The sequence below is a fragment of the Lissotriton helveticus genome, chromosome 2_1 (assembly GCF_964261635.1).
Source record: "Lissotriton helveticus chromosome 2_1, aLisHel1.1, whole genome shotgun sequence".
NCBI classification, from domain to species: domain Eukaryota; kingdom Metazoa; phylum Chordata; class Amphibia; order Caudata; family Salamandridae; genus Lissotriton; species Lissotriton helveticus.
Genome location: NC_136059.1, coordinates 33531731 through 33558864, shown reverse-complemented (window position 1 = coordinate 33558864; position 27134 = coordinate 33531731). Strand labels below are relative to the sequence as shown.

Genomic DNA, 27134 nt, shown 5'->3' with positions numbered 1-27134 from the left:
TGAGGGAGCCCGTGCACTCACGCTGTAATATAACCCAGTCTGAGAGAGCCCTGATGATGCACTCACGCTGTGATTTAACCCAGTCCGAGGGAGTCCTGATGATGCACTCACGCTGTGATATAACTCAGTCCGAGGGAGCCCTGATGATGCACTCATGCTGTGATATAACCCAGTCCGAGGGAGCCCCGATGATGCACTCACACTGTGATATAACCCAGTCTGAGGGAGCCCTGATGATGCACTCACACTGTGATATAACCCAGTCCGAGGGAGCCATGATGATGCACTCACGCTGTGATAAAACCCAGTCCGAGGGAGCCCTGATGATGCACTCATGCTGTGATATAACCCAGTCCGAGGGAGCCCTGATGATGCACTCACACTGTGATATAACCCAGTCCGAGGGAGCCCTGATGATGCACTCACACTGTGATATAACCCAGTCGAGGGAGCCCGGCAGATGCACTCACGCTGTGATATGACCCCAGTCCGAATGAGCCCTGATGATGCACTCAGGCTTTAATATAACCTAGTCCGAGAGACCCCTGATGATGCACTCATGCTGTGATATAACCCAGTCTGAGGGAGCCCTGATGGTGCACTCACACTGTGATATAACCCAGTCTGAGGGAGCCCTGATGATGCACTCACGCTTTAATATAACCCAGTCTGAGGGAGCCCTGATGATGCACTCATGCTTTAATATAACCCAGTCCAAGGGAGCCCGGCAGATGCACTCACACTGTGATATAACCCAGTCTAAGGGAGCCCTGCTGATGCACTCACGCTTTAATATAACCCAGTCCGAGGGAGCCCTGATGGTGCACTCACGCTGTGATATAACCCAGTCCGAGGGAGCCCTGATGATGCACTCACGCTGTGATATACCCAAGTCCGAATGAGCCCTGATGATGCACTCACGCTGTGATATAGCCCCTTCCAATGGAGTCCAATGGTTTTGATACATATCAAGAGCTGGGAGTGTTGAGACATCTCTAGAGCTGAAGGTTTTGTGACATATCAAGACAAGGAGTCCTGGAGACTTCTTAAGAGGTAGAGGAGTTATTTAGGGTATGCAAAAATCAAAATAGGGAGTGAAGAGGTAGTGCCTAAAAAGCACTGGGGTGGATGCACCCTCCTCCAGTCAAGGGTATATTCAAACAACAAGAGCCACCTCTAACAGGTTTTCCTGTGAGCCAAGATATGACAAGTGAGTGATAGAGGGATTTGACCCCGTCCTGACGAAGAGGCAGGGAGCCTCGAAACATGTTGACACCATCAGGAGAATTAGCTCATTGACAAGCTGTGTTTTTCTCCGCCACACCAATTTTTAACAATACCAGCCTATGAGTAATAAAGAATTTTTTTGTTTTCAAAAGGCCAGGAATTCTTTTAACCTCACTTTTCCTATCACTTTTTGACCCTACTTACACTCACAACAATACACCTCACATAGCACTTACAATATCTAAGTGCTCAAGCGTAGTCGCTAGTCGTAGCACGCCCCGTCCCGCAGCGGAGCGGGAAGACCCCGATGATGAAGCATGACACCAAGGGCCCTTTTGATGTGTGAGGGGTATTTTAACAAATACTGTGTATGCCTGATATATCTTGACTCACAGGAAAACCTGATAGAGGTGGATCTTGTTATTTAGGGTATGTCAGATTATGTCTTTGTAAAGGACCATTTCCCCCTTTGTTTCTTTCACACCACACCATTCATCATGCACAGCAGGACTGCTACTCGCACGAGGATAACCTACTTTGTTTGCAGAAAGGATCGTCCGTGTTGAAGACACACGGCGGGTTGTCCAAGGGCGGGGACCCCTTCACCCACTGGATGGGTTTTCCAATCCAGTTAATTGATTTGCTGATTCCATTGTAGTATCCAGTCACCTACAAAGAGATAGAAAATGCATGACATGGCCTCCCTCCAATAGGACGGTGACCCTCTGTGTTAAGCGTTGTTCTAGGTTATATGATTTTAAAGTTCTACCACAAAAAGGCTTCTCACAATCATCTTGGTTAGGCAACTTTTCCACTAAAGTGCTTTTTTCATAATAATGACAACTTTTGTTTTCATTTACAGCCCATGCCACACTTCAGCTATTCCCCAGCATTGTAAATCGCACCTGATACCCTAACCAAAGGAATGACACTCAATTTACTGACCTCGGATGGATGCAAAGCTGAGTACGCCAACCTAGGATTTGAACTAGTGTCCTGCGGATGTCAGGAACAAATTCTACCTCACTGAGCCAAGTTTATGCATCACATTGATTCTAGACAGCCAAAGTTGTAAATTCAAAGTGTTTCATTTGTACACCGTTGGTTCACTTCCAAAACATGGCCTGGTGCAGGCCTCAAACTCAAGAGTAGAGACTGACTGAATGTCAGGCACAGCACTGTCTGATGCATAGTCTGCCATGTGGAGGCACCAGAGCTGGGAGCGGAAGGGATGGTTGTTGGAAATCAAAGGGCACTTACAGCAGGCCATTGGCTTTTTAAGCAAAAGTTTACATAAATTAAGCAAGACATTATCTTGTATGTATGCTGGTGCTGTGTGTGCATGTCTGTGTTTTTATACTTCTGTTGCATCAGTGAGAGAATAAACAGGTTGAACACAGAGACAATGCTGGCTATGACATAATGGTGCTGGTTAGTGGCATATTGTGTGGGCATCCATGGCATGTTGGCACCCACTCCTGGTAAAATGCTGACTTATGCATAAATGGGGTGGTACTTGGCATGTAGTGGGCATCCATTCCATGATGGATTCCACCTCCAGCAGAATGCTAGCCCAAGCATAGCTGTGGTAATTCCTGGCATAGTGTGAGCGTCTATGACATGGTGGTGCTCAAGAAGACTGACACACATCTCACTAGACCTGTGTGCCTGAGAAGGATGACACACATCTCACTAGACCGGTGACACACATCTCTCTAGACCTCGGCGCCCGAGAAGGCTGACACACATCTCACTAGACCTCTGCGCCCGACAAGGCTGACACACATCTCACTAGACCTGTGTGCCTGAGAAGGCTGACACACATCTCTCTAGACCGGTGACACACATCTCACTAGACCAGTGCGCCCGAGAAGGCTGACACACATCTCTCTAGACCAGTGACACACATCTCACTAGACCGGTGACACACATCTCACTAGACCTATCTGTCTGAGAAGACTGACACACATCTCACTAGAACGGTGACACACATCTCACTAGACCTGTATGCCCAAGAAGACTGATACACATCTCACTAGACCTGTGTGCCCGAGAAGGCTGACACACATCTCACTAGACCAGTGACACACATCTCACTAGACCTATCTGTCTGAGAAGACTGACACACATCTCACTAGACCTGTGACACACATCTCACTAGAACGGTGACACACATCTCACTAAACCTGTGACACACATCTCACTAGACAGGTGACACACATCTCACTAGACCTGTGTGCCTGAGAAGGCTGACACACATCTCACTAGACCGGTGACACACATCTCACGAGACCTATCTGTCTGAGAACACTGACACACATCTCACTAGACCTGTGACACACATCTCACTAGACCGGTGACACACATCTCATTAGACCTGTGTGCCCGGGAATGCTGACACACATCTTGAAACACATCTCACTAGACCTGTGCGCCCGAGAAGGCTGACACACATCTCATTAGACCTGTGTGCCCAAGAATGCTGACACACATCTTGAAACACATCTCACTAGACCTGTGCGCCTGAGAAGGCTGACACACATCTCACTAGACCTGTGACACACATATTACTAGACCTGTGCGCCCGAGACGGCTGACACACATCTCATTAGACCTGTGTGCCCGGGAATGCTGACACACATCTTGAAACACATCTCACTAGACATGTGTGCCCAAGAATATTGACACACATCTCACTAGACCTGTGTGCCCGAGAAGGCTAACCCACATCTCACTAGACCAGTGACACACATCTCACTAGACCTGTGTGCCTGAGAATGCTGACACACATCTCACTAGACCTGTGTGCCTGAGAAGGCTGACACACATCTCTCTAGACCGGTGACACACATCTCACTAGACCTGTGTGCCTGAGAAGGCTGACACACATCTCACTAGACCTGTGTGCCTGAGAAGGCTGACACACATCTCACTAGACCTGTGTGCCTGAGAAGGCTGACACACATCTCACTAGACCTGTGCACCCGAGAAGGCCGACACACATCTCACTAGACCGGTGACACACATCTCACTAGACCTGTGACACACATCTCTCTAGACCTGTGACACACATCTCTCTAGACCTGTGCGCCCGAGAAGGCTGACACACATCTCACTAGACCTGTGCGCCCGAGAAGGCTGACACACATCTCACTAGACCGGTGACACACATCTCTCTAGACCTCGGCGCCCGAGAAGACCGACACACATCTCACTAGACCGGTGTGCCTATGAAGGCTGACCCACATCTCTCTAGACCGGTGACACACATCTCACTAGACCTGTGTGCCTGAGAAGGCTGACACACATCTCACTAGACCGGTGCGCCCGAGAAGGCTGACACACATCTCTCTAGACCAGTGACACACATCTCACTAGACCTGTGTGCCTGAGAAGGCTGACACACATCTCACTAGACCGGTGCGCCCGAGAAGGCTGACACACATCTCACTAGACCGGTGACACACATCTCACTAGACCTGTGCGCCCGAGAAGGCTGACACACATCTCACTAGACCGGTGACACACATCTCACTAGACCTGTGCGCCCGAGAAGGCTGACACACATCTCACTAGACCGGTGACACACATCTCTCTAGACCTGTGCGCCCGAGAAGGCTGACACACATCTCACTAGACCTGTGCGCCCGAGAAGGCTGACACACATCTCACTAGACCGGTGACACACATCTCTCTAGACCTCGGCGCCCGAGAAGACCGACACACATCTCACTAGACCGGTGTGCCTATGAAGGCTGACCCACATCTCTCTAGACCGGTGACACACATCTCACTAGACCTGTGTGCCTGAGAAGGCTGACACACATCTCACTAGACCGGTGCGCCCGAGAAGGCTGACACACATCTCTCTAGACCAGTGACACACATCTCACTAGACCTGTGTGCCTGAGAAGGCTGACACACATCTCACTAGACCGGTGCGCCCGAGAAGGCTGACACACATCTCACTAGACCGGTGACACACATCTCACTAGACCTGTGCGCCCGAGAAGGCTGACACACATCTCTCTAGACCGGTGACACACATCTCACTAGACCTGTGTGCCTGAGAAGGCTGACACACATCTCACTAGACCGGTGCGCCCGAGAAGGCTGACACACATCTCTCTAGACCAGTGACACACATCTCACTAGACCTGTGTGCCTGAGAAGGCTGACACACATCTCACTAGACCGGTGCGCCCGAGAAGGCTGACACACATCTCACTAGACCGGTGACACACATCTCACTAGACCTGTGCGCCCGAGAAGGCTGACACACATCTCACTAGACCGGTGACACACATCTCACTAGACCTGTGCGCCCGAGAAGGCTGGCTATTAATCAGATAGATGCACAGCTTTCTTTTTCCTTTCCCGCCGGCGTTTCCGCGGAGACTAGCATCGGACTAACGTTTATTGAAGAACATACACAGGTTAGTTCCTAACCCCCCCCGCATATTTGATACTGCATAACGCGGTTCTTTCAACCACAGACTGCTCTAATAGTTGTGCGCCCTTTTCTTTTAGATTCTTACACAACTGCTTTCAAGAAGCACGTAAGTGACACACCGCCTCATTTTAACTTCTCGGTTTATACTTAGACACAGAGCATGATTTTCTTCACGCATTGACCAATGTATTCTCATTTGTTTATCGTTTTTCTTTTTGAATCACCAACACAGAGTGACAGCATGTTTTGTTTAAATGTTTGACATATCATGGTTTTTAATACATATTCAACAATCATTCTAATGCATGCTCATATTATTATTTTTAGTGTCAATTCCCTGATGAAGGGCATACCGACAATGCCCGAAATGCATTGGACACGCCTAAAAGACAGTGCTTAAGATGATAATGCTGTAAATGTTCAAAAAATAACCACAAACAACCTTTGAAAACGAACTTTATTATGAAATAAAAGAAACTGCAAAATACATTGAATGAAAGTCACTTTCTTATTCCAAGGAAGGACAACCACTTGTGTGCCAAAGAAGGGATGAGACTAGAGATTCTCTAGCCCCACGTTCTAAGTATTTCGCCCGAGAAGGCTGACACACATCTCTCTAGACCGGTGACACACATTTCACTAGACCTGTGCATCCGAGAAGGCTGACACACATATCATTAAACCAGTGTGCCCGAGAAGGATGACACACATCTCACTAGACCTGTGTGCCCGAGAAGGATGACACACATCTCACTAGACCTGTGCGCCCGAGAAGGCTGACACACATCTCTCTAGACCGGTGACAAACATCTCCCTAGACCGGTGTCACACATCTCATTAGACCTGTGTGCCTGAGAAGGCTGACACACATCTCTCTAGACCGGTGACACACATCTCACTAGACCACTGCGCCCGAGAAGGCTGGCACACATCTCTCTAGACCAGTGACACACATCTCACTAGACCGGTGACACACATCTCACTAGACCTGTGTGCCAGAGAAAGCTGACACACATCTCATTAGACCTGTGCACCCGAGAAGACTGACACACATCTCTATAGACTGGTGACACACATCTCACTAGACCTGTGCATCCGAGAAGGCTGACACACATATCATTAAACCAGTGTGCCCGAGAAGGATGGCACACATCTCACTAGACCTGTGCGCCCGAGAAGGCTGACACACATCTCTCTAGACCGGTGACAAACATCTCCCTAGACCGGTGTCACACATCTCATTAGACCTGTGTGCCTGAGAAGGCTGACACACATCTCTCTAGACCGGTGACACACATCTCACTAGACCACTGCGCCCGAGAAGGCTGGCACACATCTCTCTAGACCAGTGACACACATCTCACTAGACCGGTGACACACATCTCACTAGACCTGTGTGCCAGAGAAAGCTGACACACATCTCATTAGACCTGTGCACCCGAGAAGACTGACACACATCTCTATAGACCGGTGACACACATCTCACTAGACCGGTGACACACATCTCACTAGAACTGTGTGCCAGAGAAGGCTGACACACATCTCACTAGACATGTGTGCCTGAGAAGGCTGACACACATCTCACTAGACCTGTGCGCCCGAGAAGGCCGACACACATCTCACTAGACCGGTGACACACATCTCAATAGACCTGTGACACACATCTATCTAGACCTGTGACACACATCTCTCTAGACCTCGGCGCCCAAGAAGGCCGACACACATCTCACTAGACCTGTATGCCCAAGAAGGCCGACACACATCTCACTAGACCTGTGTGCCCGAGAAGGCTGACACACATCTCACTAGACTGGTGACACACATGTCACTAGACCTATCTGTCTGAGAAGACTGACACACATCTCACTAGACCTGTGACACACATCTCACTAGAACGGTGACACACATCTCACTAGACCTGTGACACACATCTCACTAGACCGGTGACACACATCTCACTAGACCTGTGCACCCAAGAAGGCCGACACACATCTCACTAGACCGGTGTGCCCCAGAAGGCTGACACACATCTCACTAGACCGGTGACACACATCTCACTAGACCTGTGCACCCGAGAAGACTGACATACATCTCATTAGACCTGTGCACCCGAGAATACTGACACACATCTCACTAGACCGGTGACACACATCTCACTAGACCTGTGCACCCGAGAAGACTGACGCACATCTCACTAGACCTGTGCACCCGAGAAGACTGACACACATCACACTAGACCTGTGACACACATCTCACTAGACCTGTGACACACATCTCATTAGCTCTCTGACACACATCTCACTAGACCTGTGCACCCGAGAAAGCTGACACACATCTCATTAGACCTGTGACACACATCTCACTAGACCTGTGCACCCGAGAAGACTGGCACACATCTCACTAGACCGGTGACACACATCTCACTAGACCTGTGACACACATCTCACTAGACCTGTGTGCCCAAGAAGACTGACACACATCTCACTAGACCGGTGACACACATCTCACTAGACCTGTGACACACATCTCTCTAGACCTGTGACACATATCTCACTAGACCTGTGTGCCCAAGAAGGCTGACCCACATCTCACTAGACCGGTGACACACATCTCACTAGACCTGTGTGCCTGAGAAGGCTGACACACAGCTCTCTAGACCGGTGACACACATCTCACTAGACTTGTGCGCCCGAGAAGGCTGACACACATCTCATTAGACCTGTGTGCGGGAGAATGCTGACACACATCTTGAAACACATCTCACTAGACCTGTGCGCCCGAGAAGGCTGACACACATCTCATTAGACCTGTTTTCCCGGGAATGTTGACACACATCTTGAAACACATCTCACTAGACCTGTGCGCCCGAGAAGGCTGACACACATCTCATAAGACCTGTGTGCCAGAGAATACTGACACACATCTTGAAACACATCTCACTAGACCTGTGCGCCTGAGAAGGCTGACACACATCTCACTAGACCTGTGCACCCGAGAAGACTGACACACATCTTACTAGACCTGTGCGCCCGAGAAGGCTGACACACATCTCATTAGACCTGTGTGCCCGGGAATGCTGACACACATCTTGAAACACATCTCACTAGACCTGTCTGCCCAAGAATGTTAACACACATCTCACTAGACCTGTGTGCCCGAGAAGGCTAACCCACATCTCACTAGACCGGTGACACACATCTCACTAGACCTGTGTGCCTGAGAATGCTGACACACATCTCACTAGACCTATGTGCCTGAGAAGGCTGACCCACATCTCACTAGACCGGTGACACACATCTCACTAGACCTGTGTGCCCAAGAAGACTGACACACATCTCACTAGACCTGTGGGCCCGAGAAGGCTGACGCGCATCTCACTAGACCTGTGACACACATCTCTCTAGACCTCGGCGCCCGAGAAGACCGACACACATCTCACTAGACCGGTGTGCCTGAGAAGGCTGACACACATCTCTCTACACCGGTGACACACATCTCACTAGACCTGTGCGCCCGACAAGGCTGACACACATCTCACTAGACCTGTGTGCCTGAGAAGGCTGACACACATCTCACTAGACCTGTGTGCCTGAGAAGGCTGACACACATCTCACTAGACCTGTGTGCCCGAGAAGGCTGACACACATCTCTCTAGACCGGTGACACACATTTCACTAGACCTGTGCGCCCGAGAAGGCTGACACACATCTCATTAGACCTGTGTGCCCGAGAAGGATGGCACACATCTGACTAGACCTGTGCGCCCGAGAAGGCTGACACACATCTCTCTAGACCGGTGACACACATCTCACTAGACCTGTGCGCCCGAGAAGGCTGACACACATCTCTCTAGACCGGTGACACACATCTCACTAGACCGGTGACACACATCTCATTAGACCTGTGTGCCTGAGAAGGCTGACACACATCTCTCTAGACCGGTGACACACATCTCACTAGACCTGTGCGCCCGAGAAGGCTGACACACATCTCACTAGACCGGTGACACACATCTCACTAGACCGGTGACACACATCTCATTAGACTTGTGTGCCTGAGAAGGCTGACACACATCTCACTAGACCTGTGCGCCCGAGAAGGCTGACACACATCTCACTAGACCTGTACACCCGGGAAGGCTGACACACATCTCACTAGACCGGTGACACACATCTCACTAGACCGGTGACACACATCTCATTAGACCTGTGTGCCTGAGAAGGCTGACACACATCTCACTAGACCTGTGCGCCCGAGAAGGCTGACACACATCTCACTAGACCTGTACACCCGGGAAGGCTGACACACATCTCACTAGACCGGTGACACACATCTCATTAGACCTGTGCGCTTGAGAAGGATGGCACACATCTCACTAGACCTGTGTGGGCGGCCATCTTGAGAGTAGCTTTGTTTACCACAAGCACAGCTGAGGCCCATGCCCCCGCCTGCACATGAACCTTTTTAAATGTGATAAATGCACTCTTGGACTGTGTGCTTTGCAGCAGTGTCTAAATCTTTTACTGAGAAGTGGGTGTTTCCATTGCTTGGTGTGCCACAGACACAACCCCAGTGTGCTCCTGGTTGTGCAAGGCTGAGGTGCACAGTGACCGGGGCAGACATGTTCTATCACTCTCAAGGAGTCTCCGGCGAGTGCTTGTTGGTGAGTTTTCCACTCAGGATTCACTTGTCTTTTGTTATTGCATACTCAACGCTTCCACCTGAGCCCAGCGGCTGGGGAGACTCCCAGAGACACTCAACCACTGTCTGCATTGAGAGTGCCAGCCTCTTAGGCGCGCTGCCAGCTCTGAGGGGTACTTTTGTTGCAGGCGCTGGCACCATTCACACGGTTCTCACTTTCTGATCACACTGAGCTTCACACGGTGAGGAGTCCTAGTGTCTTCTGGTGCTGTCCGTGCACTCTTCTTTCAATAGTGTCCAGTCCTGTCCCCTGGAAATGCTTATTGCCAAGCGGTATCAAGTTAAACCTCAGCCTGATGGTACCGTAGAGTCACTCCTGGTTGGGTAAAGACAGACCCTTCACAGTTTGCTAAAGACAGTCCCTTCACAGTTGGCTAAAGACGGACCCTTCACAGTTGGCTAACGACAGACCCTTCACAGTTGGCTAACGACAGACCATTCACAGTTGGCTAACGACAGACCCTTCACAGTTGGCTAAAGACAGACCATTTGCAGTTGGCTAAAGACAGACCCTTCGCAGTTGGCTAACGACAGACCCTTCACAGTTGGCTAACGACAGACCCTTCGCAGTTGGCTAACGACAGACCCTTCAGAGTTGGCTAAAGACAGACCATTTGCAGTTGGCTAAAGACAGACACTTCGCAGTTGGCTGACAGACCCTTCGCAGTGGGCTAACGACAGACCCTTCACAGTTGGCTAATGACAGACCCTTCGCAGTTGGCTAACGACAGACCCTTCACAGTTGGCTAAAGACAGGCCCTTCACAGTGGCTAAAGACAGACCCTTCACAGTTGGCTAAAGACAGGCCCTTCACAGTTGGATAAAGAAAGACCTTTCATAGTTGGCGAAAGACAGACCCTTCACAGTTGGATCTAGACAGACCCTTCACAGTTGGCTAACGACAGACCCTTCACAGTTGGATAAAGACAGACCCTTCACAGTTGGATAAAGAAAGACCTTTCATAGTTGGCTAAAGACAGACCCTTCACAGTTGGCTAACGATGGACCCTTCATAGTTGGATAAAGACAGACCCTTCACAGTTGGCTAACGACAGACCATTCACAGTTGGCTAAAGACAGACCATTCACAGTTGGATAAAGACAGACCCTTAATAGTTGGCTAACGACAGACCATTCACAGTTGGATAAAGACAGACAATTCACAGTTAGATGAAGACAGACCATTCACAGTTGGATAAAGACAGACCATTCACAGTTGGATAAAGACAGACCCTTCACAGTTGGCTAACGACAGACCATTCACAGTTGGATAAAGACAGACCATTCACAGTTGGATAAAGACAGATCCTTCACAGTTGGCTAACGACAGACCCTTCACCGTTGGCTAAAGACAGACCCTTCGCAGTTGGCTAACGACAGACCCTTCACAGTTGGCTAAAGACAGACCCTTCACCATTGGCTAACGACAGACCCTTCACAGTTGGCTAAAGACAGACCCTTCACCGTTGGCTAACGACAGACCCTTCACAGTTGGCTAACGACAGACCCTTCACAGTTGGCTAAAGACAAACCCTTCACCGTTTGCTAACGACAGACCCTTCACAGTTGGCTAACGACAGACCCTTCACAGTTGGCTAAAGACAGACCCTTCACAGTTGGCTAACGACAGACCCTTCACAGTTGGCTAAAGACAGACCCTTCGCAGTTGGCTAAAGACAGACCCTTCACAGTTGGCTAACGACAGACCCTTCACAGTAGGCTAAAGACAGACCATTCACAGTTGGCTAAAGACAGACCCTCCACAGTTGGATAAAGACAGACCATTCACAGTTGGCTAAAGACAGACCCTCCACAGTTGGATAAAGGCAGACCCTTCACAGTTGGCTAACGACAGACCCTCCACAGTTGGATAAAGACAGACCCTTCGCAGTTGGCTAAAGACAGACCCTTCACCGTTGGCTAAAGACAGACCCTTCGCAGTTGGCTAACGACAGACCCTTCGCGGTTGGCTATAGAGAGAACCTTCGTAGTTGGCTAATGACAGACCCTTTGCAGTTGGCTATAGAGAGAACCTTTGCAGTTGGCTAATGACAGACCCTTTGTGGTTGGCTATAGAGAGAACCTTCGCAGTTGGCTAATGACAGACCCTTTGTGGTTGGCTATAGAGAGAACCTTCGCAGTTGGCTAATGACAGACCCTTCGTGGTTGGCTTCGACAGACCCTTTGTGGTTGGCTAACGACAGACCCTTCGTGGTTGGCTAACGACAGACCCTTCGTGGTTGGCTTCGACAGACCCTTCGTGGTTGGCTAACGACAGACCCTTCGTGGTTGGCTAACGACAGACCCTTCGCGGTTAGCTTCTAAGACATTGCTCAAGTCGCTCAGCAGCGAGTCATCCACCAACTACCCCTGGCATGCAGCTATTTCAGGCCAAGAGCACGTGTGCGCGCTCCTGTGTGAGAGGGGCCAGCTGCCCTGACGTCATGGAGGCAGCTTTGTGTATTTAAAGATGACCAGCACATTCCTCCCCCCCCTCTCCACCCCCCGCCCCCCCTCATGTCTCGCCCTTTCCTCCTGGCTGCTCTCTATCAGCCTTGTCCCTCTTGCCACAGTGGCGCCTCTCTCTTCGACACACACTTCCGTGTTTGCTGTTCCACTTGTTGCAAAAATAATCAAAGAAAGAAAGAAGACAACAACTGGACTCAGTGCAACCCGCACGAGCGCCGCAGAGAAGCTATGAATCACAAGGAGGTGTGAAAGCAACACATTAGGAAAACAGACGCTACGTCACGGTGACCCTGCAAACACCACCGACCATCAGTCATGACGTGGTGGGACTTAAAAAAGAAAGCTGGGTAGCGCCGCCAATCACCCCTGGTACTGGAGAGATTATAGGCGCTTGATGAGACGACGGAGAACACGAGGTCAGATTAGAAGCTGAAGGGTAACATTGCCTCTGGAGAGTAAAGACTGAAACCCTCCCCTGACAGTGACCATCAAAGGACCTGCCACTCTCAGACGTGACGCCCCAGAGTTCTTGCCACCTTACTAGGGGTGCTATAAACTACAGGGGGAGCCCAATTAACCACCAGGCATCTGGGTAAAAATACATGAAGTAATAAACGTGATGCCTAAGGGACACTAACACAAAGTTATTCTTTTTTAAATAAATCTTGAGTTTCTTTTATACTCCTACAACTAAATGGCTATCCAAAAAGACTATTCCAACTTGTTGGTTTATATATTTTATTTAATAAACCATATTTAAAAAAAATTGACTATGTATAATTAGAAATATCTTTTTATATATATATATATATATATATATATATATATATATATATATATATATATATATATATATATATATATATATATATATATATATATATATATATATATATATATATATATATATATATTCCTGTGCGTCGCTCCTTTCTCCTAACGTCACTTCTTGTACAAACGTGAAACCCGAACCTCGGGAAGTCTGATTAAAAACGAAGAAAAGAATGAATACAGTCCACTAATTGTGTTGTGACTTACTTTTTTCTGAATAAGAATGTATTGATTTATTACGTGTGCTAGGGTATGCAAACTTAGTACAGTGACATACATTATGTTCCTCAAATTAACTCTGTTGTTAGGACCTTTTTCCTTCAATTTAAGATGTTAAAGACCATTCTGTCATGGACGTCACATCATCAAAATGCCAGGGGTAGCTGGAAGTGACATCACGTTGCCATGGGACCCACTTCGATGTTGTCACAGGAAGTGACATCACAAAAACTTTGACCTGGTGACATCACAGGAAGTGTACATACAAAGGGGGTCTGAACTGTTGCCGGACGCTATGCATCAGTGCAGCCCGCGCGTGTGCTTTAACAGACGAGGGAGCATCCCTTTTTATGTGCTCCTGACTTCCCTCAAGCCTCCAAAGGAAAAACTTTATATTCTGAGTTTGCATCATTGAATATCTTCTTAATAGGTTGGTTTCCTGTTTGTGCTCAACATTCATAGCAGCACTTTTGGAGATCTACCATTGCCTGTTATTTAGGTCTTATCGCTCACTTGTGAGGGATACTTACTCTCCCCGGTGTGTAACCAGGGACTATACCTGGTGCTTAGTTCATAATATTTGGAAACCTCAGGACCAGGTCTACTGTAGCATTCACTTCATATCCTTGTGGATCATACACTGTTTCCAAATTTTGCTGTTTCGATTACCTCTGTTATTTGGCAGACTTTTCTACATATCTCCGGTAAGACGTCCCTTGGAGATTATACTGTTTGGACATACGATATATTCGGGCGTGAATTTTGGAAGCCATTTTTATAGTATATTAGCCCTGATGAAGTTCCCGTGGCACGAGGGAACGAAACGCGTTGGCTGTGTGCCTTTATTGTTCATAAGAAATTTAATAAAGGAAGAACCTTCAAAGAAGTCATAACCTCTCGATGTGTTTATGTAGTGCACCTTCCTTTTTTCTCTAATTCATAATAAATAGTTGTCATACCCCCTCTTGCCCCAATTGGCCTGTGGAGGCTGCTCATATATAGTGCTGCTAGAAGCATCAATGTATTCTGATGTAACTGCAGACCAACAAAGACACAGCACATGGCCTACAATCTGTGGCGTCCTGAAGAAGGTGCTATGCCGAAACACGCCTAGAGAAAATTACGTTATTTTTTAGCCATTGTTTGAGAATTGTACAAATAATTATTCTTGCTGAAATATCTTTAAAAACAAAAGCTGTTGACAGTGTTTCTTGTTTCCATATATTATATGTATTTATCGTGACTCCTAGATGAACTTTGTTATCCAAGTCATTTCTTGCGCTTCTGTTTTGTTGTATGTTGTCGATGGATGAGAGGGTATGAGGGACTCTAAGGCTGAATCACTAATGATATGTAATGTTGTGATGTATTTTTGAGCTATTTATTTAATCTTAAAGCCTATTTTGAATGTTATATTTTTGAATAATAACTATATCCAAATTTGATATTTGTTTATATGTCCCTATGGTCATTGTATCATGTGACCTCAAATTTATTATATATTTTATTTGTTGTGAACAAAGAGTTGCCTAAGATTTTTATAGGGCAGGGAAAGGTTATCCTCACTACAAAAACGTATTAGTTTAGGTGCGAGGCCTGTGGCCGATTACCTATTTCCGTCCGCCGCCCTGCTAGGTAGCTAGGTAGGTATTAAGTCTCCTAATACCCCATTGAGAGCATTTTGATCTTTTCAGGCTCACCCATTGTGGTTCAAGCCCATACCACAGGCACACTTTTGCCACTTTGTGGTCCCAGAGAGTAGGACCGGGTGCGTCTTTTAGGGAACGCAGACCATCCACTCTCAGGATTTTTTGGTCCTGAAGAAAACCTGGTTAGTTTACACCTTCACGGTTGAAACGTGTAGACCAGACACACATAGAGATACATGGGCTCATAATTACCCCCACTTTATCTCGCCATTGATTTTAACATTGTCCAGTTGCTTGCTAATAAAAACCTTATTTTTCCCAAGTTAAACCAGGACAATTTTTAACACACTTATCATTTTTTTCACGCACCCTCACTCACAACCTGCTCCACTGTAAACAGGTGTTGTAGCACACGCTGATGACGCTAGGTCATTAGGGTGGACCCCGATGATGAAGAATGTCACCACTAGGTGGTGAGTGAGGGGTTTTTTAACAAAAGGAGAATTTCTCACTTTTGTATAACCACACCCCCCATGTTGATTCTTCTGCAGAGCCACAGCTGCATTTTGTTTGGATGGTTTAATTCAATGTTATGAAAAGATGGTTATTGTGTTTATATTGTGTGAAGCAGCTCTTGCTAGGTTTCAGGGGCAGCTTGCACAGATGGTCTCTGTGGTGGCCCACCTCCAGCGCACAGGGATCACTGGACAACCAACAACTCACCTCGAACTCGCCCGTGTCCTGGTCGCCCATGGCCCACAGGTTGAAGTCGGTGTCCCTGTCGTTGCTCTTGTCCATGCTCACCAAGCCTGTGATGCCTGCCAAGAAAAGAAGTAAGATTTAACCGTGGGCCAGGTGGAACGGCTTCATGAAGAATACGCGCAGAGCTGCCCTGGTCACCTCGAAGGACAGCAAACATCTCCCTGGACAGAAGGACCAGGCGCAGGAGGCTGGCACTGGTCACATCTGGACCAACACACAGCTCAGCTCCAACGATCAACATTCAAGGTCAACTTTGGCAACTCTTCTCCTTGAGATCACCACATCTCAGAAGCTTTACCTCATTACATGGAAGTGTGTTGGGCCAACCTGAGGCTTCTTGTGGAACAAACTGTAGCTGAAGACATTAGCCAGAAGACAGGAGGCGGAGGACAGGGGATGGAGGTGGAAGAGATTATGGGTTGACATGATATGCGAAGACAGGAAGCGGAGGAGAGGGGATGGAGGCGGAAGAGATTATGGGTAGACATGGCAGGTGAAGGCAGGAGGCGGTGGACAGGGGAGGGAGGTGGAAGAGATTATGGGTAAACATGATATGCGAAGATAGGAGGCGGTGGTCAGGAGATGGAGGTGGAAGAGGTTATGGGTAGACATGAGCCGGAAGACAGGAGGAGGTGCACAGGGGATGGAGGTGGAAGAGATTATAGATAAACATGACATACGAAGACATGAGGCAGTTGACAGGAGATGGAGGTGGAAGAGATTATGGGTTGACATGTCAGGTGAAGACAGGAGGCGGTGGAGAGGGGATGGAGGTTTAAGAGATTATGGGTAAACATGATATGCGAAGACAGGAGGCGGAGGACAGAGGATGGAGGTGGAAGAGATTATGGGTAGACATGATATGCGAAGACGGAGGCGGTGGAGAGGGGATGGAAGTGGAAGAGATTATGGGTAGACATGATATGTGAAGACAGGAGGCGGTGGACAGGGGATGGAGGTGGAAGAGATTATGGGTAGACATGACATGCAAAGACAGGAGGCGGTGGAGAGGGGATGGAGGTGGAAGAGATTATGGGTAGACATGACATGCAAAAACAGGAGGCGGTGGAGAGGGGATGGAGGTTTACGAGATTATGGGTAGACATGACATGCAAAGACTGGAGGCGGTTGACAGGGGATGGAGGTGGAAGAGATTATGGGTAGACATGATATGCAAAAACAGGAAGCGGAGGACAGGGGATGGAGGCGGAAGAGATTATGGGTAGACATGGCAAGTGAAGGCAGGAGGCGGTGGACCGGAGATGGAGGTGGAAGAGATTATGGGTAGACATGATATGCGAAGACAGGAGGCGGAGGACAGAGAATGGAGGTGGAAGAGATTATGGGTAGACATGATATGCAAAAACAGGAAGCGGAGGACAGGGGATGGAGGCGGAAGAGATTATGGGTAGACATGTCAGGTGAAGGCAGGAGGCGGTGGACAGGGGAGGGAGGTGGAAGAGATTATGGGTAAACATGATATGCGAAGACAGGAGGCGGTGGACAGGGGATGGAGGTGGAAGAGATTATGGGTAGACATGATATGCGAATACGGAGGCGGTGGACAGGGGATGGAAGTGGAAGAGATTATGGGTAGACATGATATGTGAAGACAGGAGGCGGTGGAGAGGGGATGGAGGTGGAAGAGATTATGGGTAGACATGACATGCGAAGACGGAGGCGGTGGACAGGGGAGGATGTGGAAGAGATTATGGGTAGACATGACAGGTGTTGGACTTGGCCCTTCAGGCAGGTTCACCCCTAAACTTTTTGCTTTTAATGGTGACCTGGTGATGGTGATTTTTGGTTTCTGCGCACTTTCACTGTGTCCCAGTGGAAAGTGCGTGCGCACTCTGAGTGCATGTGGTGAGATAGGCCTGCCCTCCCATAGGAATGCATGGGGAATGTATGTGTCCCTGGTCGTTCCTGATGCGTGGGGTGTGCAGGCTCGAGTCTGGTATGTGCGGACTCGTGTGATTGAATGCTGCGCAATGATACGTGCAGCCTCTTTGTGTCTAATATGAAAGTGCCACTTCTAGAAGTGTGTCTGTCTGTGCAGTGAAAGGTGCTGGCGTGTGATTGGCTGGAGCTGGCTGGGGTGCCAGGCTCCATGAGTCATGATGGGTCTGCCCGGTGGTGAGTGTTGAGATTAGCATGTGTGATGTGAGGGAGTGGTGCCCCTGGGTCCTGAGTAGGGCTGGGCTTTCCCCACACAATGCTGGCTCCGCCCCCTGTAGTGCGTCTAACGACCCTAGCCCAGCCAGTGAATAGAGTGAGGGGCTGAGCACATCAAGAGTGCTCCCAAACCAGCTGCGCCTGGTTTTTCCCCCACCCTGCACCTTTAGACAAAGGAATTCAATGTATAAAAAGGGGCTGTGTCTCCTTCTAAAATGTTCTTGTTTGCCAGCTTGAATCAACCAGGGGCGTGCTGCTGCTGGGGCCCAGGGGAAGGCTTGCCTCCCTGGGCCCTGCCCAGCCCCTGGATGCCTTAAGGAATTCCTTTTTCTGAGAGCTGCTGTGCTCCACCTTTGGATGTCCTGGACCTCTGGGTCCTATGGCGTTATTTTTACTTTTGCTCAGGCTTGTTGATTCTCCTTGTCCCTGTAGCGCTTGGGAGCGCTGCAATCATCCCCCTAGCACTTGGAAGTGCTTTCTTTTGACCTTGCGCAGGTGCCCACCCTGCGACTTGACCTGTTTCCGCTTTTGTGCCCTAAGCGAGTGCCCACCTTGCTGCTATGTTTATTTCCCACACCGAGGGTGCCCACCCCTCGGTGCTGCCCGCCAGAGATTGCCACCACCGCTGCGAAACCGGAAGTCAGGCAGGCCCGGCTGTGACAGGGGCGGGGCCTGCCATGAGGCGGACGTGCGGCCGAGAGAAGAGGCAGGCAGGAACGATGGCCGCCCGGGGCTCCCGTGAGTGGAGGAGAGCCCCGGGGCCGCCAGAGACACCCGCTGAATGCTGCGGGGCTCCCATTTCCAGGAGGGAGCCCCGGAAAACAAGTTACCCCGGAGCCTTGCGGCTCAACACTGAAGTCCCGGTCCCGAGATGGGGGACCGGGTGAAGACGGGTGAAGAGCGGGCGCATTGTGACGGTGGGGCTCCCATGAGGAGAGAGCCCCGCCGAGCGCTACCGCCGCCCCAGAAAGAAGCCTTCCCCCGCCGAGAGCCGGTAAGCAGGGACGGCTGGAGCAGGGGGGAGGCCATGGTCCACCGCGGGCCCGCAGTGGTGGGCCTGTCCTAGCGATGGGCGAATCAAAGTTAAGGGGCCCCAGTGGGGGTCCCTCCTGCACCTGAGGGGTGCCCCTTGCCCTTCTCAGAGCGGCCCCGGATGTCAGCGAGCCGCTCCTATGCTCCGGAGGCATATTTGTTGAAGAGTACCGAGAGGCTCAAAGGCGGCAGAGTTGTTTTACGAGCCTGCGAGGCTCAGGGGGCATATCTTTGCTTTCGAGCCCCCGAGCGGGGTTCCTACATTGCAGGAGACATATTTCTTTTATTTAGAGCCCACGAGGCTCAGGGGGCAGTCCTTGATCTCGAGTCCCCAGAGGAGGGACTCCAACGAAGGCCCCACATTGTTCTCGAGCCCTGAGAGGCTCCAACGTTGGCAGCATTGCTTGAGAGCCCACGAGGCTCCCAGGGGCATAGTTCTTTTGGCCAGAGCCTGCAAGGCTCCCACATTGGCCCCATCATTGTTGTTACAGCTGCCCAGCACTTAGTGGGCAGCTGCTACGTTTAGGCCCCTGACATTTGGGACTGTCACAGGTTGTGACCATATGTGATTTCTGCGCAATTGTTCCTTGCTGCACCGCTGAAGGTATATTTCTGCCCCATGTGTTTTCCTTCTCTACACCTCTGAATGTGTTGTTTATGCATCATGTGTTCTCCTGTGCTGCACCTCTGAATGTGTTTTGATGCATCATGTGCCTTGTTCTTACACCGCTGAATGTATGTTTATGCATCATGTGTTTTGTTCCCATGCCTATACACCTAAATGTATGGTAATACTTAGGTGGTTGTTTTTCTCCTAGTACAGGTCTTGCTAGTGAGGTCCTGGTTCCCTGCGTAATATTCTCCTAAGGTGATTAGGCTTGCGTAGGTGGTACTTAATCGCAAAAGATTTGTGGAAGGTTTCCCTGGTAACTTGCACAGGGAGGGGAGTAGACAGTAGGGAAAGTAAGACCCTGTGTTTCGTATCTGGAAAGTGTCAGTGTGCTGGCTAAATTGTACAGGGGAGATTTGTCTAAGGAGAGTCTCAGGTCATAGATCATCTAAAAAGGCAGAGAGATCTTGTACATTTGTAGCACTATTTATCAGACCATAAGATAATGAACATATACAATAAAAGTGTTTAAAAACAGTTTGCACAATTTTATTTTAGTACCTCCCTTCAGGGTTACACTCTAATAATTAAAAAATCCTTAAAAAATAATAATTAAAATATTCAAAAGAAAAAGGTCGACGCAGCGTTTCGGTGTCCTTAGAATAGTTGCACCTTCATCAGGACATTTGACAGTACAGACTTTTCATCTAAAAATTAAAAAACAGGATTTTAACTACTTCATTTGGATACAAAGCGATATGTGCATAACAGTGTTTTCTTGCCTATTTTATTCCTGAACAGACTCTTTCCTATTGACACAATATTTGTTTCCCCATCTACAGTCTTATCTTAAATGACTGGAAAAAGAGAATCCTTGAAATGATACTGATGAAGGTGCAACTATTCTAAGGACACCGAAACGCTGCGTCGACCTTTTTCTTTTGACCATTTCAATTATTATTGTTTAAGGATTTTTTAATTATTAGAGTGTAACCCTGAAGGGAGGTACTAAAATAAAATTGTGCAAACTGTTTTTAAACACTTTTATTGTAGGTGATACTTAACCTTTACCAGTGATTACTGGTTGTGTGCTTTATGTTCTATTTTGTGCTAAAGTGATTTATACTCTATGTTCTAAGTGCTAATTCTAACAGTATTTCTAGTTCTAAAAGTGCTGATTCCTGACAGTGGTCCAGGTGGCCCTGTCTTGTACATATCCCCTGTAAATTCTGCCCGTGCCTGTGGGCACATTGTAAAGTGTGTCTTTTTAGGGCTCGCCTGCTGATGCGCTTCAGCGCATAGCTGGCGAAGCTCTATAGGGGCTTATCCAGTGTTTATCCACTGGCGATTCCACTGGCGATTCCTTCAAGTGCATGTGCTTTTTAGGTCATTGCGCTTGCGCAAGCCCTAAAAAGCGCGTGCACAATGCCACCAGCCGCCTGCCTGCCTGCCTCGCATTACCACATCAAAGGCAGCCCTCCGAGCGCATTTCTCACCCCCTAATTATTCACGGCCGGCCGGCAGGCACATCAAAGGCTGCTGCTGCCGTGACTCGCATTTCTCCTCCCTCCTCCCCTATCACTGCCCAGGCCGGCCGTACTTTCTCTTTACAAGGGCGCCCATTCCTGAATCACTTGAAATCTCTCCACATTATTTGCATTTTGTTAATTAAAAAAATTAACTTCAACACAGCGTTGCACATTTTTCTCGACTTCGGAAGGATGAGTCCCAATCTCATTTGTACAAAGTGTTGTAATGGGATTATTGGAGAGTTAGAGAAACGTGCTCACAAGTTACATTTTTATGCAAATCATCTGAGTAAATAAACAATAGCATGGTGCCGTTTGCGTCCTTGACTTGATCTGGTTTTTATTTTTATTTTGCTATTATTCTCACAAAGGCTAAGAAGGTCTGCCTACTTTAGTATTAAGTGCTATACGTCGCATAAGCAACAGCTAACCATTCACTCACCCACGCAACGCCACTCACCCATGCAACGCCACTCACCCACGCAACGCCACTCACCCACGCAACGCCACTCACCCACGCAACGCCACTCACCCACGCAACACCACTCACACACGCAACGCCACTCACACACGCAACGCCACTCACACACGCAACGCCACTCACACACGCAACGCCACACACGCAACGCCACACACACACGCAACGCCACACACACATGCAACGCCACACACACATGCAACGCCACACACACATGCAACGCCACACACACATGCAACGCCACACACACATGCAACGCCACTCACACATGCAACGCCACTCACACATGCAACGCCACTCACACATGCAACGCCACTCACACATGCAACGCCACTCACACATGCAACGCCACTCAACCACGCAACGCCACTCACCCACGCAACGCCACTCACCCACGCAACGCCACTCAGCCACGCAACGCCACTCAGCCACGCAACGCCACTCAGCCACGCAACGCCACTCAGCCACGCAACGCCACTCAGCCACGCAACGCCACTCAGCCACGCAACGCCACTCAGCCACGCAACGCCACTCAGCCACGCAACGCCACTCAGCCACGCAACGCCACTCAGCCACGCAACGCCACTCACACATGCAACGCCACTCACACATGCAACGCCACTCACACATGCAACGCCACTCACACATGCAACGCCACTCACACATGCAACGCCACTCACACACGCAACGCCACTCAACCACGCAACGCCACTCACCCACGCAACGCCACTCACCCACGCAACGCCACTCACACACGCAACGCCACTCACACACGCAACGCCACTCACACACGCAACGCCACTCACACACGCAACGCCACACACACACGCAACGCCACTCACACACGCAACGCCACTCACACACGCAACGCCACTCACACATGCAACGCCACTCACACATGCAACGCCACTCACACATGCAACGCCACTCAACCACGCAACGCCACTCACCCACGCAACGCCACTCACCCACGCAACGCCACTCACCCACGCAACGCCACTCACCCACGCAACGCCACTCACCCACGCAACGCCACTCACCCACGCAACGCCACTCACCCACGCAACGCCACTCACCCACGCAACGCCACTCAGCCACGCAACGCCACTCACACACGCAACGCCACTCACACACGCAACGCCACACACACACGCAACGCCACACACACACGCAACGCCACACACACACGCAACGCCACTCACACACGCAACGCCACTCACACACGCAACGCCACTCACACATGCAACGCCACTCACACATGCAACGCCACTCACACATGCAACGCCACTCACACATGCAACGCCACTCAACCACGCAACGCCACTCACCCACGCAACGCCACTCACCCACGCAACGCCACTCACCCACGCAACGCCACTCACCCACGCAACGCCACTCACCCACGCAACGCCACTCACCCACGCAACGCCACTCACCCACGCAACGCCACTCACCCACGCAACGCCACTCACCCACGCAACGCCACTCACCCACGCAACGCCACACACCCACGCAACGCCACTCACCCACGCAACGCCACTCACCCACGCAACGCCACTCACCCACGCAACGCCACTCACACACGCAACGCCACTCACCCACGCAACGCCACTCACCCACGCAACGCCACTCACCCACGCAACGCCGCTCACCCACGCAACGCCGCTCACCCACGCAACGCCGCTCACCCACGCAACGCCACTCACCCACGCAACGCCACTCACCCACGCAACGCCACACACCCACGCAACGCCACTCACCCACGCAACGCCACTCACCCACGCAACGCCACTCACCCACGCAACGCCACTCACCCACGCAACGCCACTCACCCACGCAACGCCACTCACCCACGCAACGCCACTCACCCACGCAACGCCACTCACCCACGCAACGCCGCTCACCCACGCAACGCCGCTCACCCACGCAACGCCGCTCACCCACGCAACGCCGCTCACCCACGCAACGCCGCTCACCCACGCAACGCCGCTCACCCACGCAACGCCGCTCAGCCACGCAACGCCGCTCATCCACGCAACGCCGCTCACCCACGCAACGCCGCTCACCCACGCAACGCCACTCACCCACGCAACGCCACTCACCCACGCAACGCCACTCACCCACGCAACGCCACTCATCCACGCAACGCCACTCATCTATATGCAAAACGAAAAATGTCAAACTCTTCTATTGCGAGACCTATTGCATTTTCAATGCTTGTTTATCTAATGTGTTTTGGTGTAATACAAAGGCTATTTTTATATAACCTTGTGTGGAGTTTCCTTTGTGGTGGGCTTTGGGTGTTGTTGCTGGGGGTGCATGCGCAAATACTTAACTCACATTGCCTCCGAGTTTAGCCTTGCTGCTCGCGCCACGTTACCAAGGGGGTGAGCAGGGGTTATCTTGGCGTGTAACTCCCTTGCCCTGACTTAGGAGTGGTGGTCTCTGACTGACTTTGGCGCAAGCCCTGGCCAGCCAGGGATCCCATTTCTAACAACATGAAAGACATGAGGCGGTGGACAGGGGAGGGAGGCGGAAGAGACTATGGGTACACACGACATGTGAAGACAGGAGGCGGTGGACAAGGGATGGAGGTGGAAGAGATACAGCCCTGGTGTTAAGTCATTTAAACCCTCCATACCGATCTGACCCAGTGTGCAGCATGTTTAAACCCGATCACGGCCGGAGTTCGGTCGATTGGTGCCAACTTTTAACATCGCCCTGTTGACGAGAGCGGGCTTTGGTCATGGAGCCCTAAAATACATATAAAGACCCCATTGAGGCCGCCTGGGGGAGGGAGGGGGGGGTTGGGGCTCGTGACACACTCTGACACATTGGCTCATGTCCACGCATGCGCACTCTCCCTGGGCGCTTCCTGTCCTATGGCCACAAGAGCTCTTTCTAGCTTCAAGGCTGCCCTTTCCCACCTCGACCCCCCCCCCGGGTCCAGTGAGTGCCTTTGAGTGACGCACTCCCTGTCCCCTCCCAGCTGCCAGGGATGCTGGGGGGCTCAGCTCCAGGTAGTAGTCAAGGGGATGGAGGGGGGTGACTCACCTGCAGCCCCCAGCTGAGAGAAGCCCTTCCCCCCTTTCAAGTCTGCAGGACCTGCACATCCCCGGACCCCCCCCCCCCCCCCGCCCCGCCCCTGCGTCCAGGCCGGCGGATGCTGATGCTGCAGTCATTAGCAGGGACCTGTGCTCCTAGCGCCCACCGAGGGCCTCTGGGCGCAGGGAGTCGGAGCTCGCACCTCTCTTGTGCCTCTGGCCACAGCTGGGAACACACGACCCCCCTCAGAGGCATTGCATGGGGGCGCAGTGCCTTCAAAGGGGGACGATGAGGGAGCTTGAGGAACAAGGAAAGGTGCGTTTAGGAGGAACAAAAGGTGCTTTGAGAAGGAAGGAAACGTGCTTTTAAAAAGAAAGGGAGGTGCTTTAGGAGGAAGGAAATGTGTTTTTAGAAGGGTGGAAAGGTGCTTTAGGAGGAAGGAAAGGTGCTTTAGGAGGAAGGAACGGTGCTTTAGGAGGAAGGAAAGGTGCTTTAGGAGGAAGGAACGGTGCTTTAGGAGGAAGGAAAGGTGCTTTAGGAGGAAGGAACGGTGCTTTAGGAGGAAGGAACGGTGCTTTAGGAGGAAGGAACGGTGCTTTAGGAGGAAGGAACGGTGCTTTAGGAGGAAAGAAAGGTGCTTTAGGAGGAAAGAAAGGTGCTTTAGGAGGAAGGAACGGTGCTTTAGGAGGAAGGAACGGTGCTTTAGGAGGAAAGAAAGGTGCTTTAGGAGGAAGGAACGGTGCTTTAGGAGGAAGGAAAGGTGCTTTAGGAGGAAGGAACGGTGCTTTAGGAGGAAGGAAAGGTGCTTTAGGAGGAAGGAAAGGTGCTTTAGGAGGAAGGAACGGTGCTTTAGGAGGAAGGAAAGGTGCTTTAGGAGGAAGGAAAGGTGCTTTGAGGAGGAAGATTAGCTGCTCTAGGAAGAAGAAAGGTGCTTTAGAGCGAACAAAAGGTGCTTTGAGGAGAAAGAAAATATGCTTTAGGACTAAAGTAAGGTGTTTCAGGAAGAAGGAAAGGTGCTTTTATGAGGAAGGAAAGGTGCTTTAGGAGGAAGGAACGGTGCTTTAGGAGGAAGGAAAGGTGCTTTAGGAGGAAGGAACGGTGCTTTAGGAGGAAGGAACGGTGCTTTAGGAGGAAGGAACGGTGCTTTACGAGGAAGGAACGGTGCTTTAGGAGGAAGGAAAGGTGCTTTAGGAGGAAGGAAAGGTGCTTTAGGAGGAAGGAAAGGTGCTTTAGGAGGAAGGAACGGTGCTTTAGGAGGAAGGAACGGTGCTTTAGGAGGAAGGAAAGGTGCTTTAGGAGGAAGGAACGGTGCTTTAGGAGGAAGGAACGGTGCTTTAGGAGGAAGGAACGGTGCTTTAGGAGGAAGGAAAGGTGCTTTAGGAGGAAGGAAAGGTGCTTTAGGAGGAAAGAAAGGTGCTTTAGGAGGAAAGAAAGGTGCTTTAGGAGGAAGGAACGGTGCTTTAGGAGGAAGGAACGGTGCTTTACGAGGAAGGAACGGTGCTTTAGGAGGAAGGAAAGGTGCTTTAGGAGGAAGGAACGGTGCTTTAGGAGGAAGGAACGGTGCTTTAGGAGGAAGGAAAGGTGCTTTAGGAGGAAGGAACGGTGCTTTAGGAGGAAGGAACGGTGCTTTAGGAGGAAGGAACGGTGCTTTAGGAGGAAGGAAAGGTGCTTTAGGAGGAAAGAAAGGTGCTTTAGGAGGAAAGAAAGGTGCTTTAGGAGGAAGGAACTGTGCTTTAGGAGGAAGGAACGGTGCTTTAGGAGGAAGGAAAGGTGCTTTAGGAGGAAAGAAAGGTGCTTTAGAGGAAAGAAAGGTGCTTTAGGAGGAAGGAACGGTGCTTTAGGAGGAAGGAACGGTGCTTTAGGAGGAAGGAAAGGTGCTTTAGGAGGAAGGAAAGGTGCTTTAGGAGGAAGGAACGGTGCTTTAGGAGGAAGGAAAGGTGCTTTAGGAGGAAAG

General features: G+C 50.3%; 1 protein-coding gene across 1 annotated transcript in view; it reads right to left on the bottom strand.

Moving 5' to 3' along the window:
• The window catches only part of NPR2 (natriuretic peptide receptor 2), a 409403-nt gene that overhangs the window by 149672 nt on the left and 232597 nt on the right, over window positions 1–27134 (bottom strand). Inside the window, exons 4-5 of the mRNA XM_078677701.1 lie at window positions 16273–16367; window positions 1764–1896 (exon numbers count right to left, since the gene is read on the bottom strand). Of these exons, the coding sequence (XP_078533827.1) occupies window positions 1764–1896; window positions 16273–16367 (228 nt within the window). The remainder of the gene's footprint in view (window positions 1–1763; window positions 1897–16272; window positions 16368–27134) is intronic.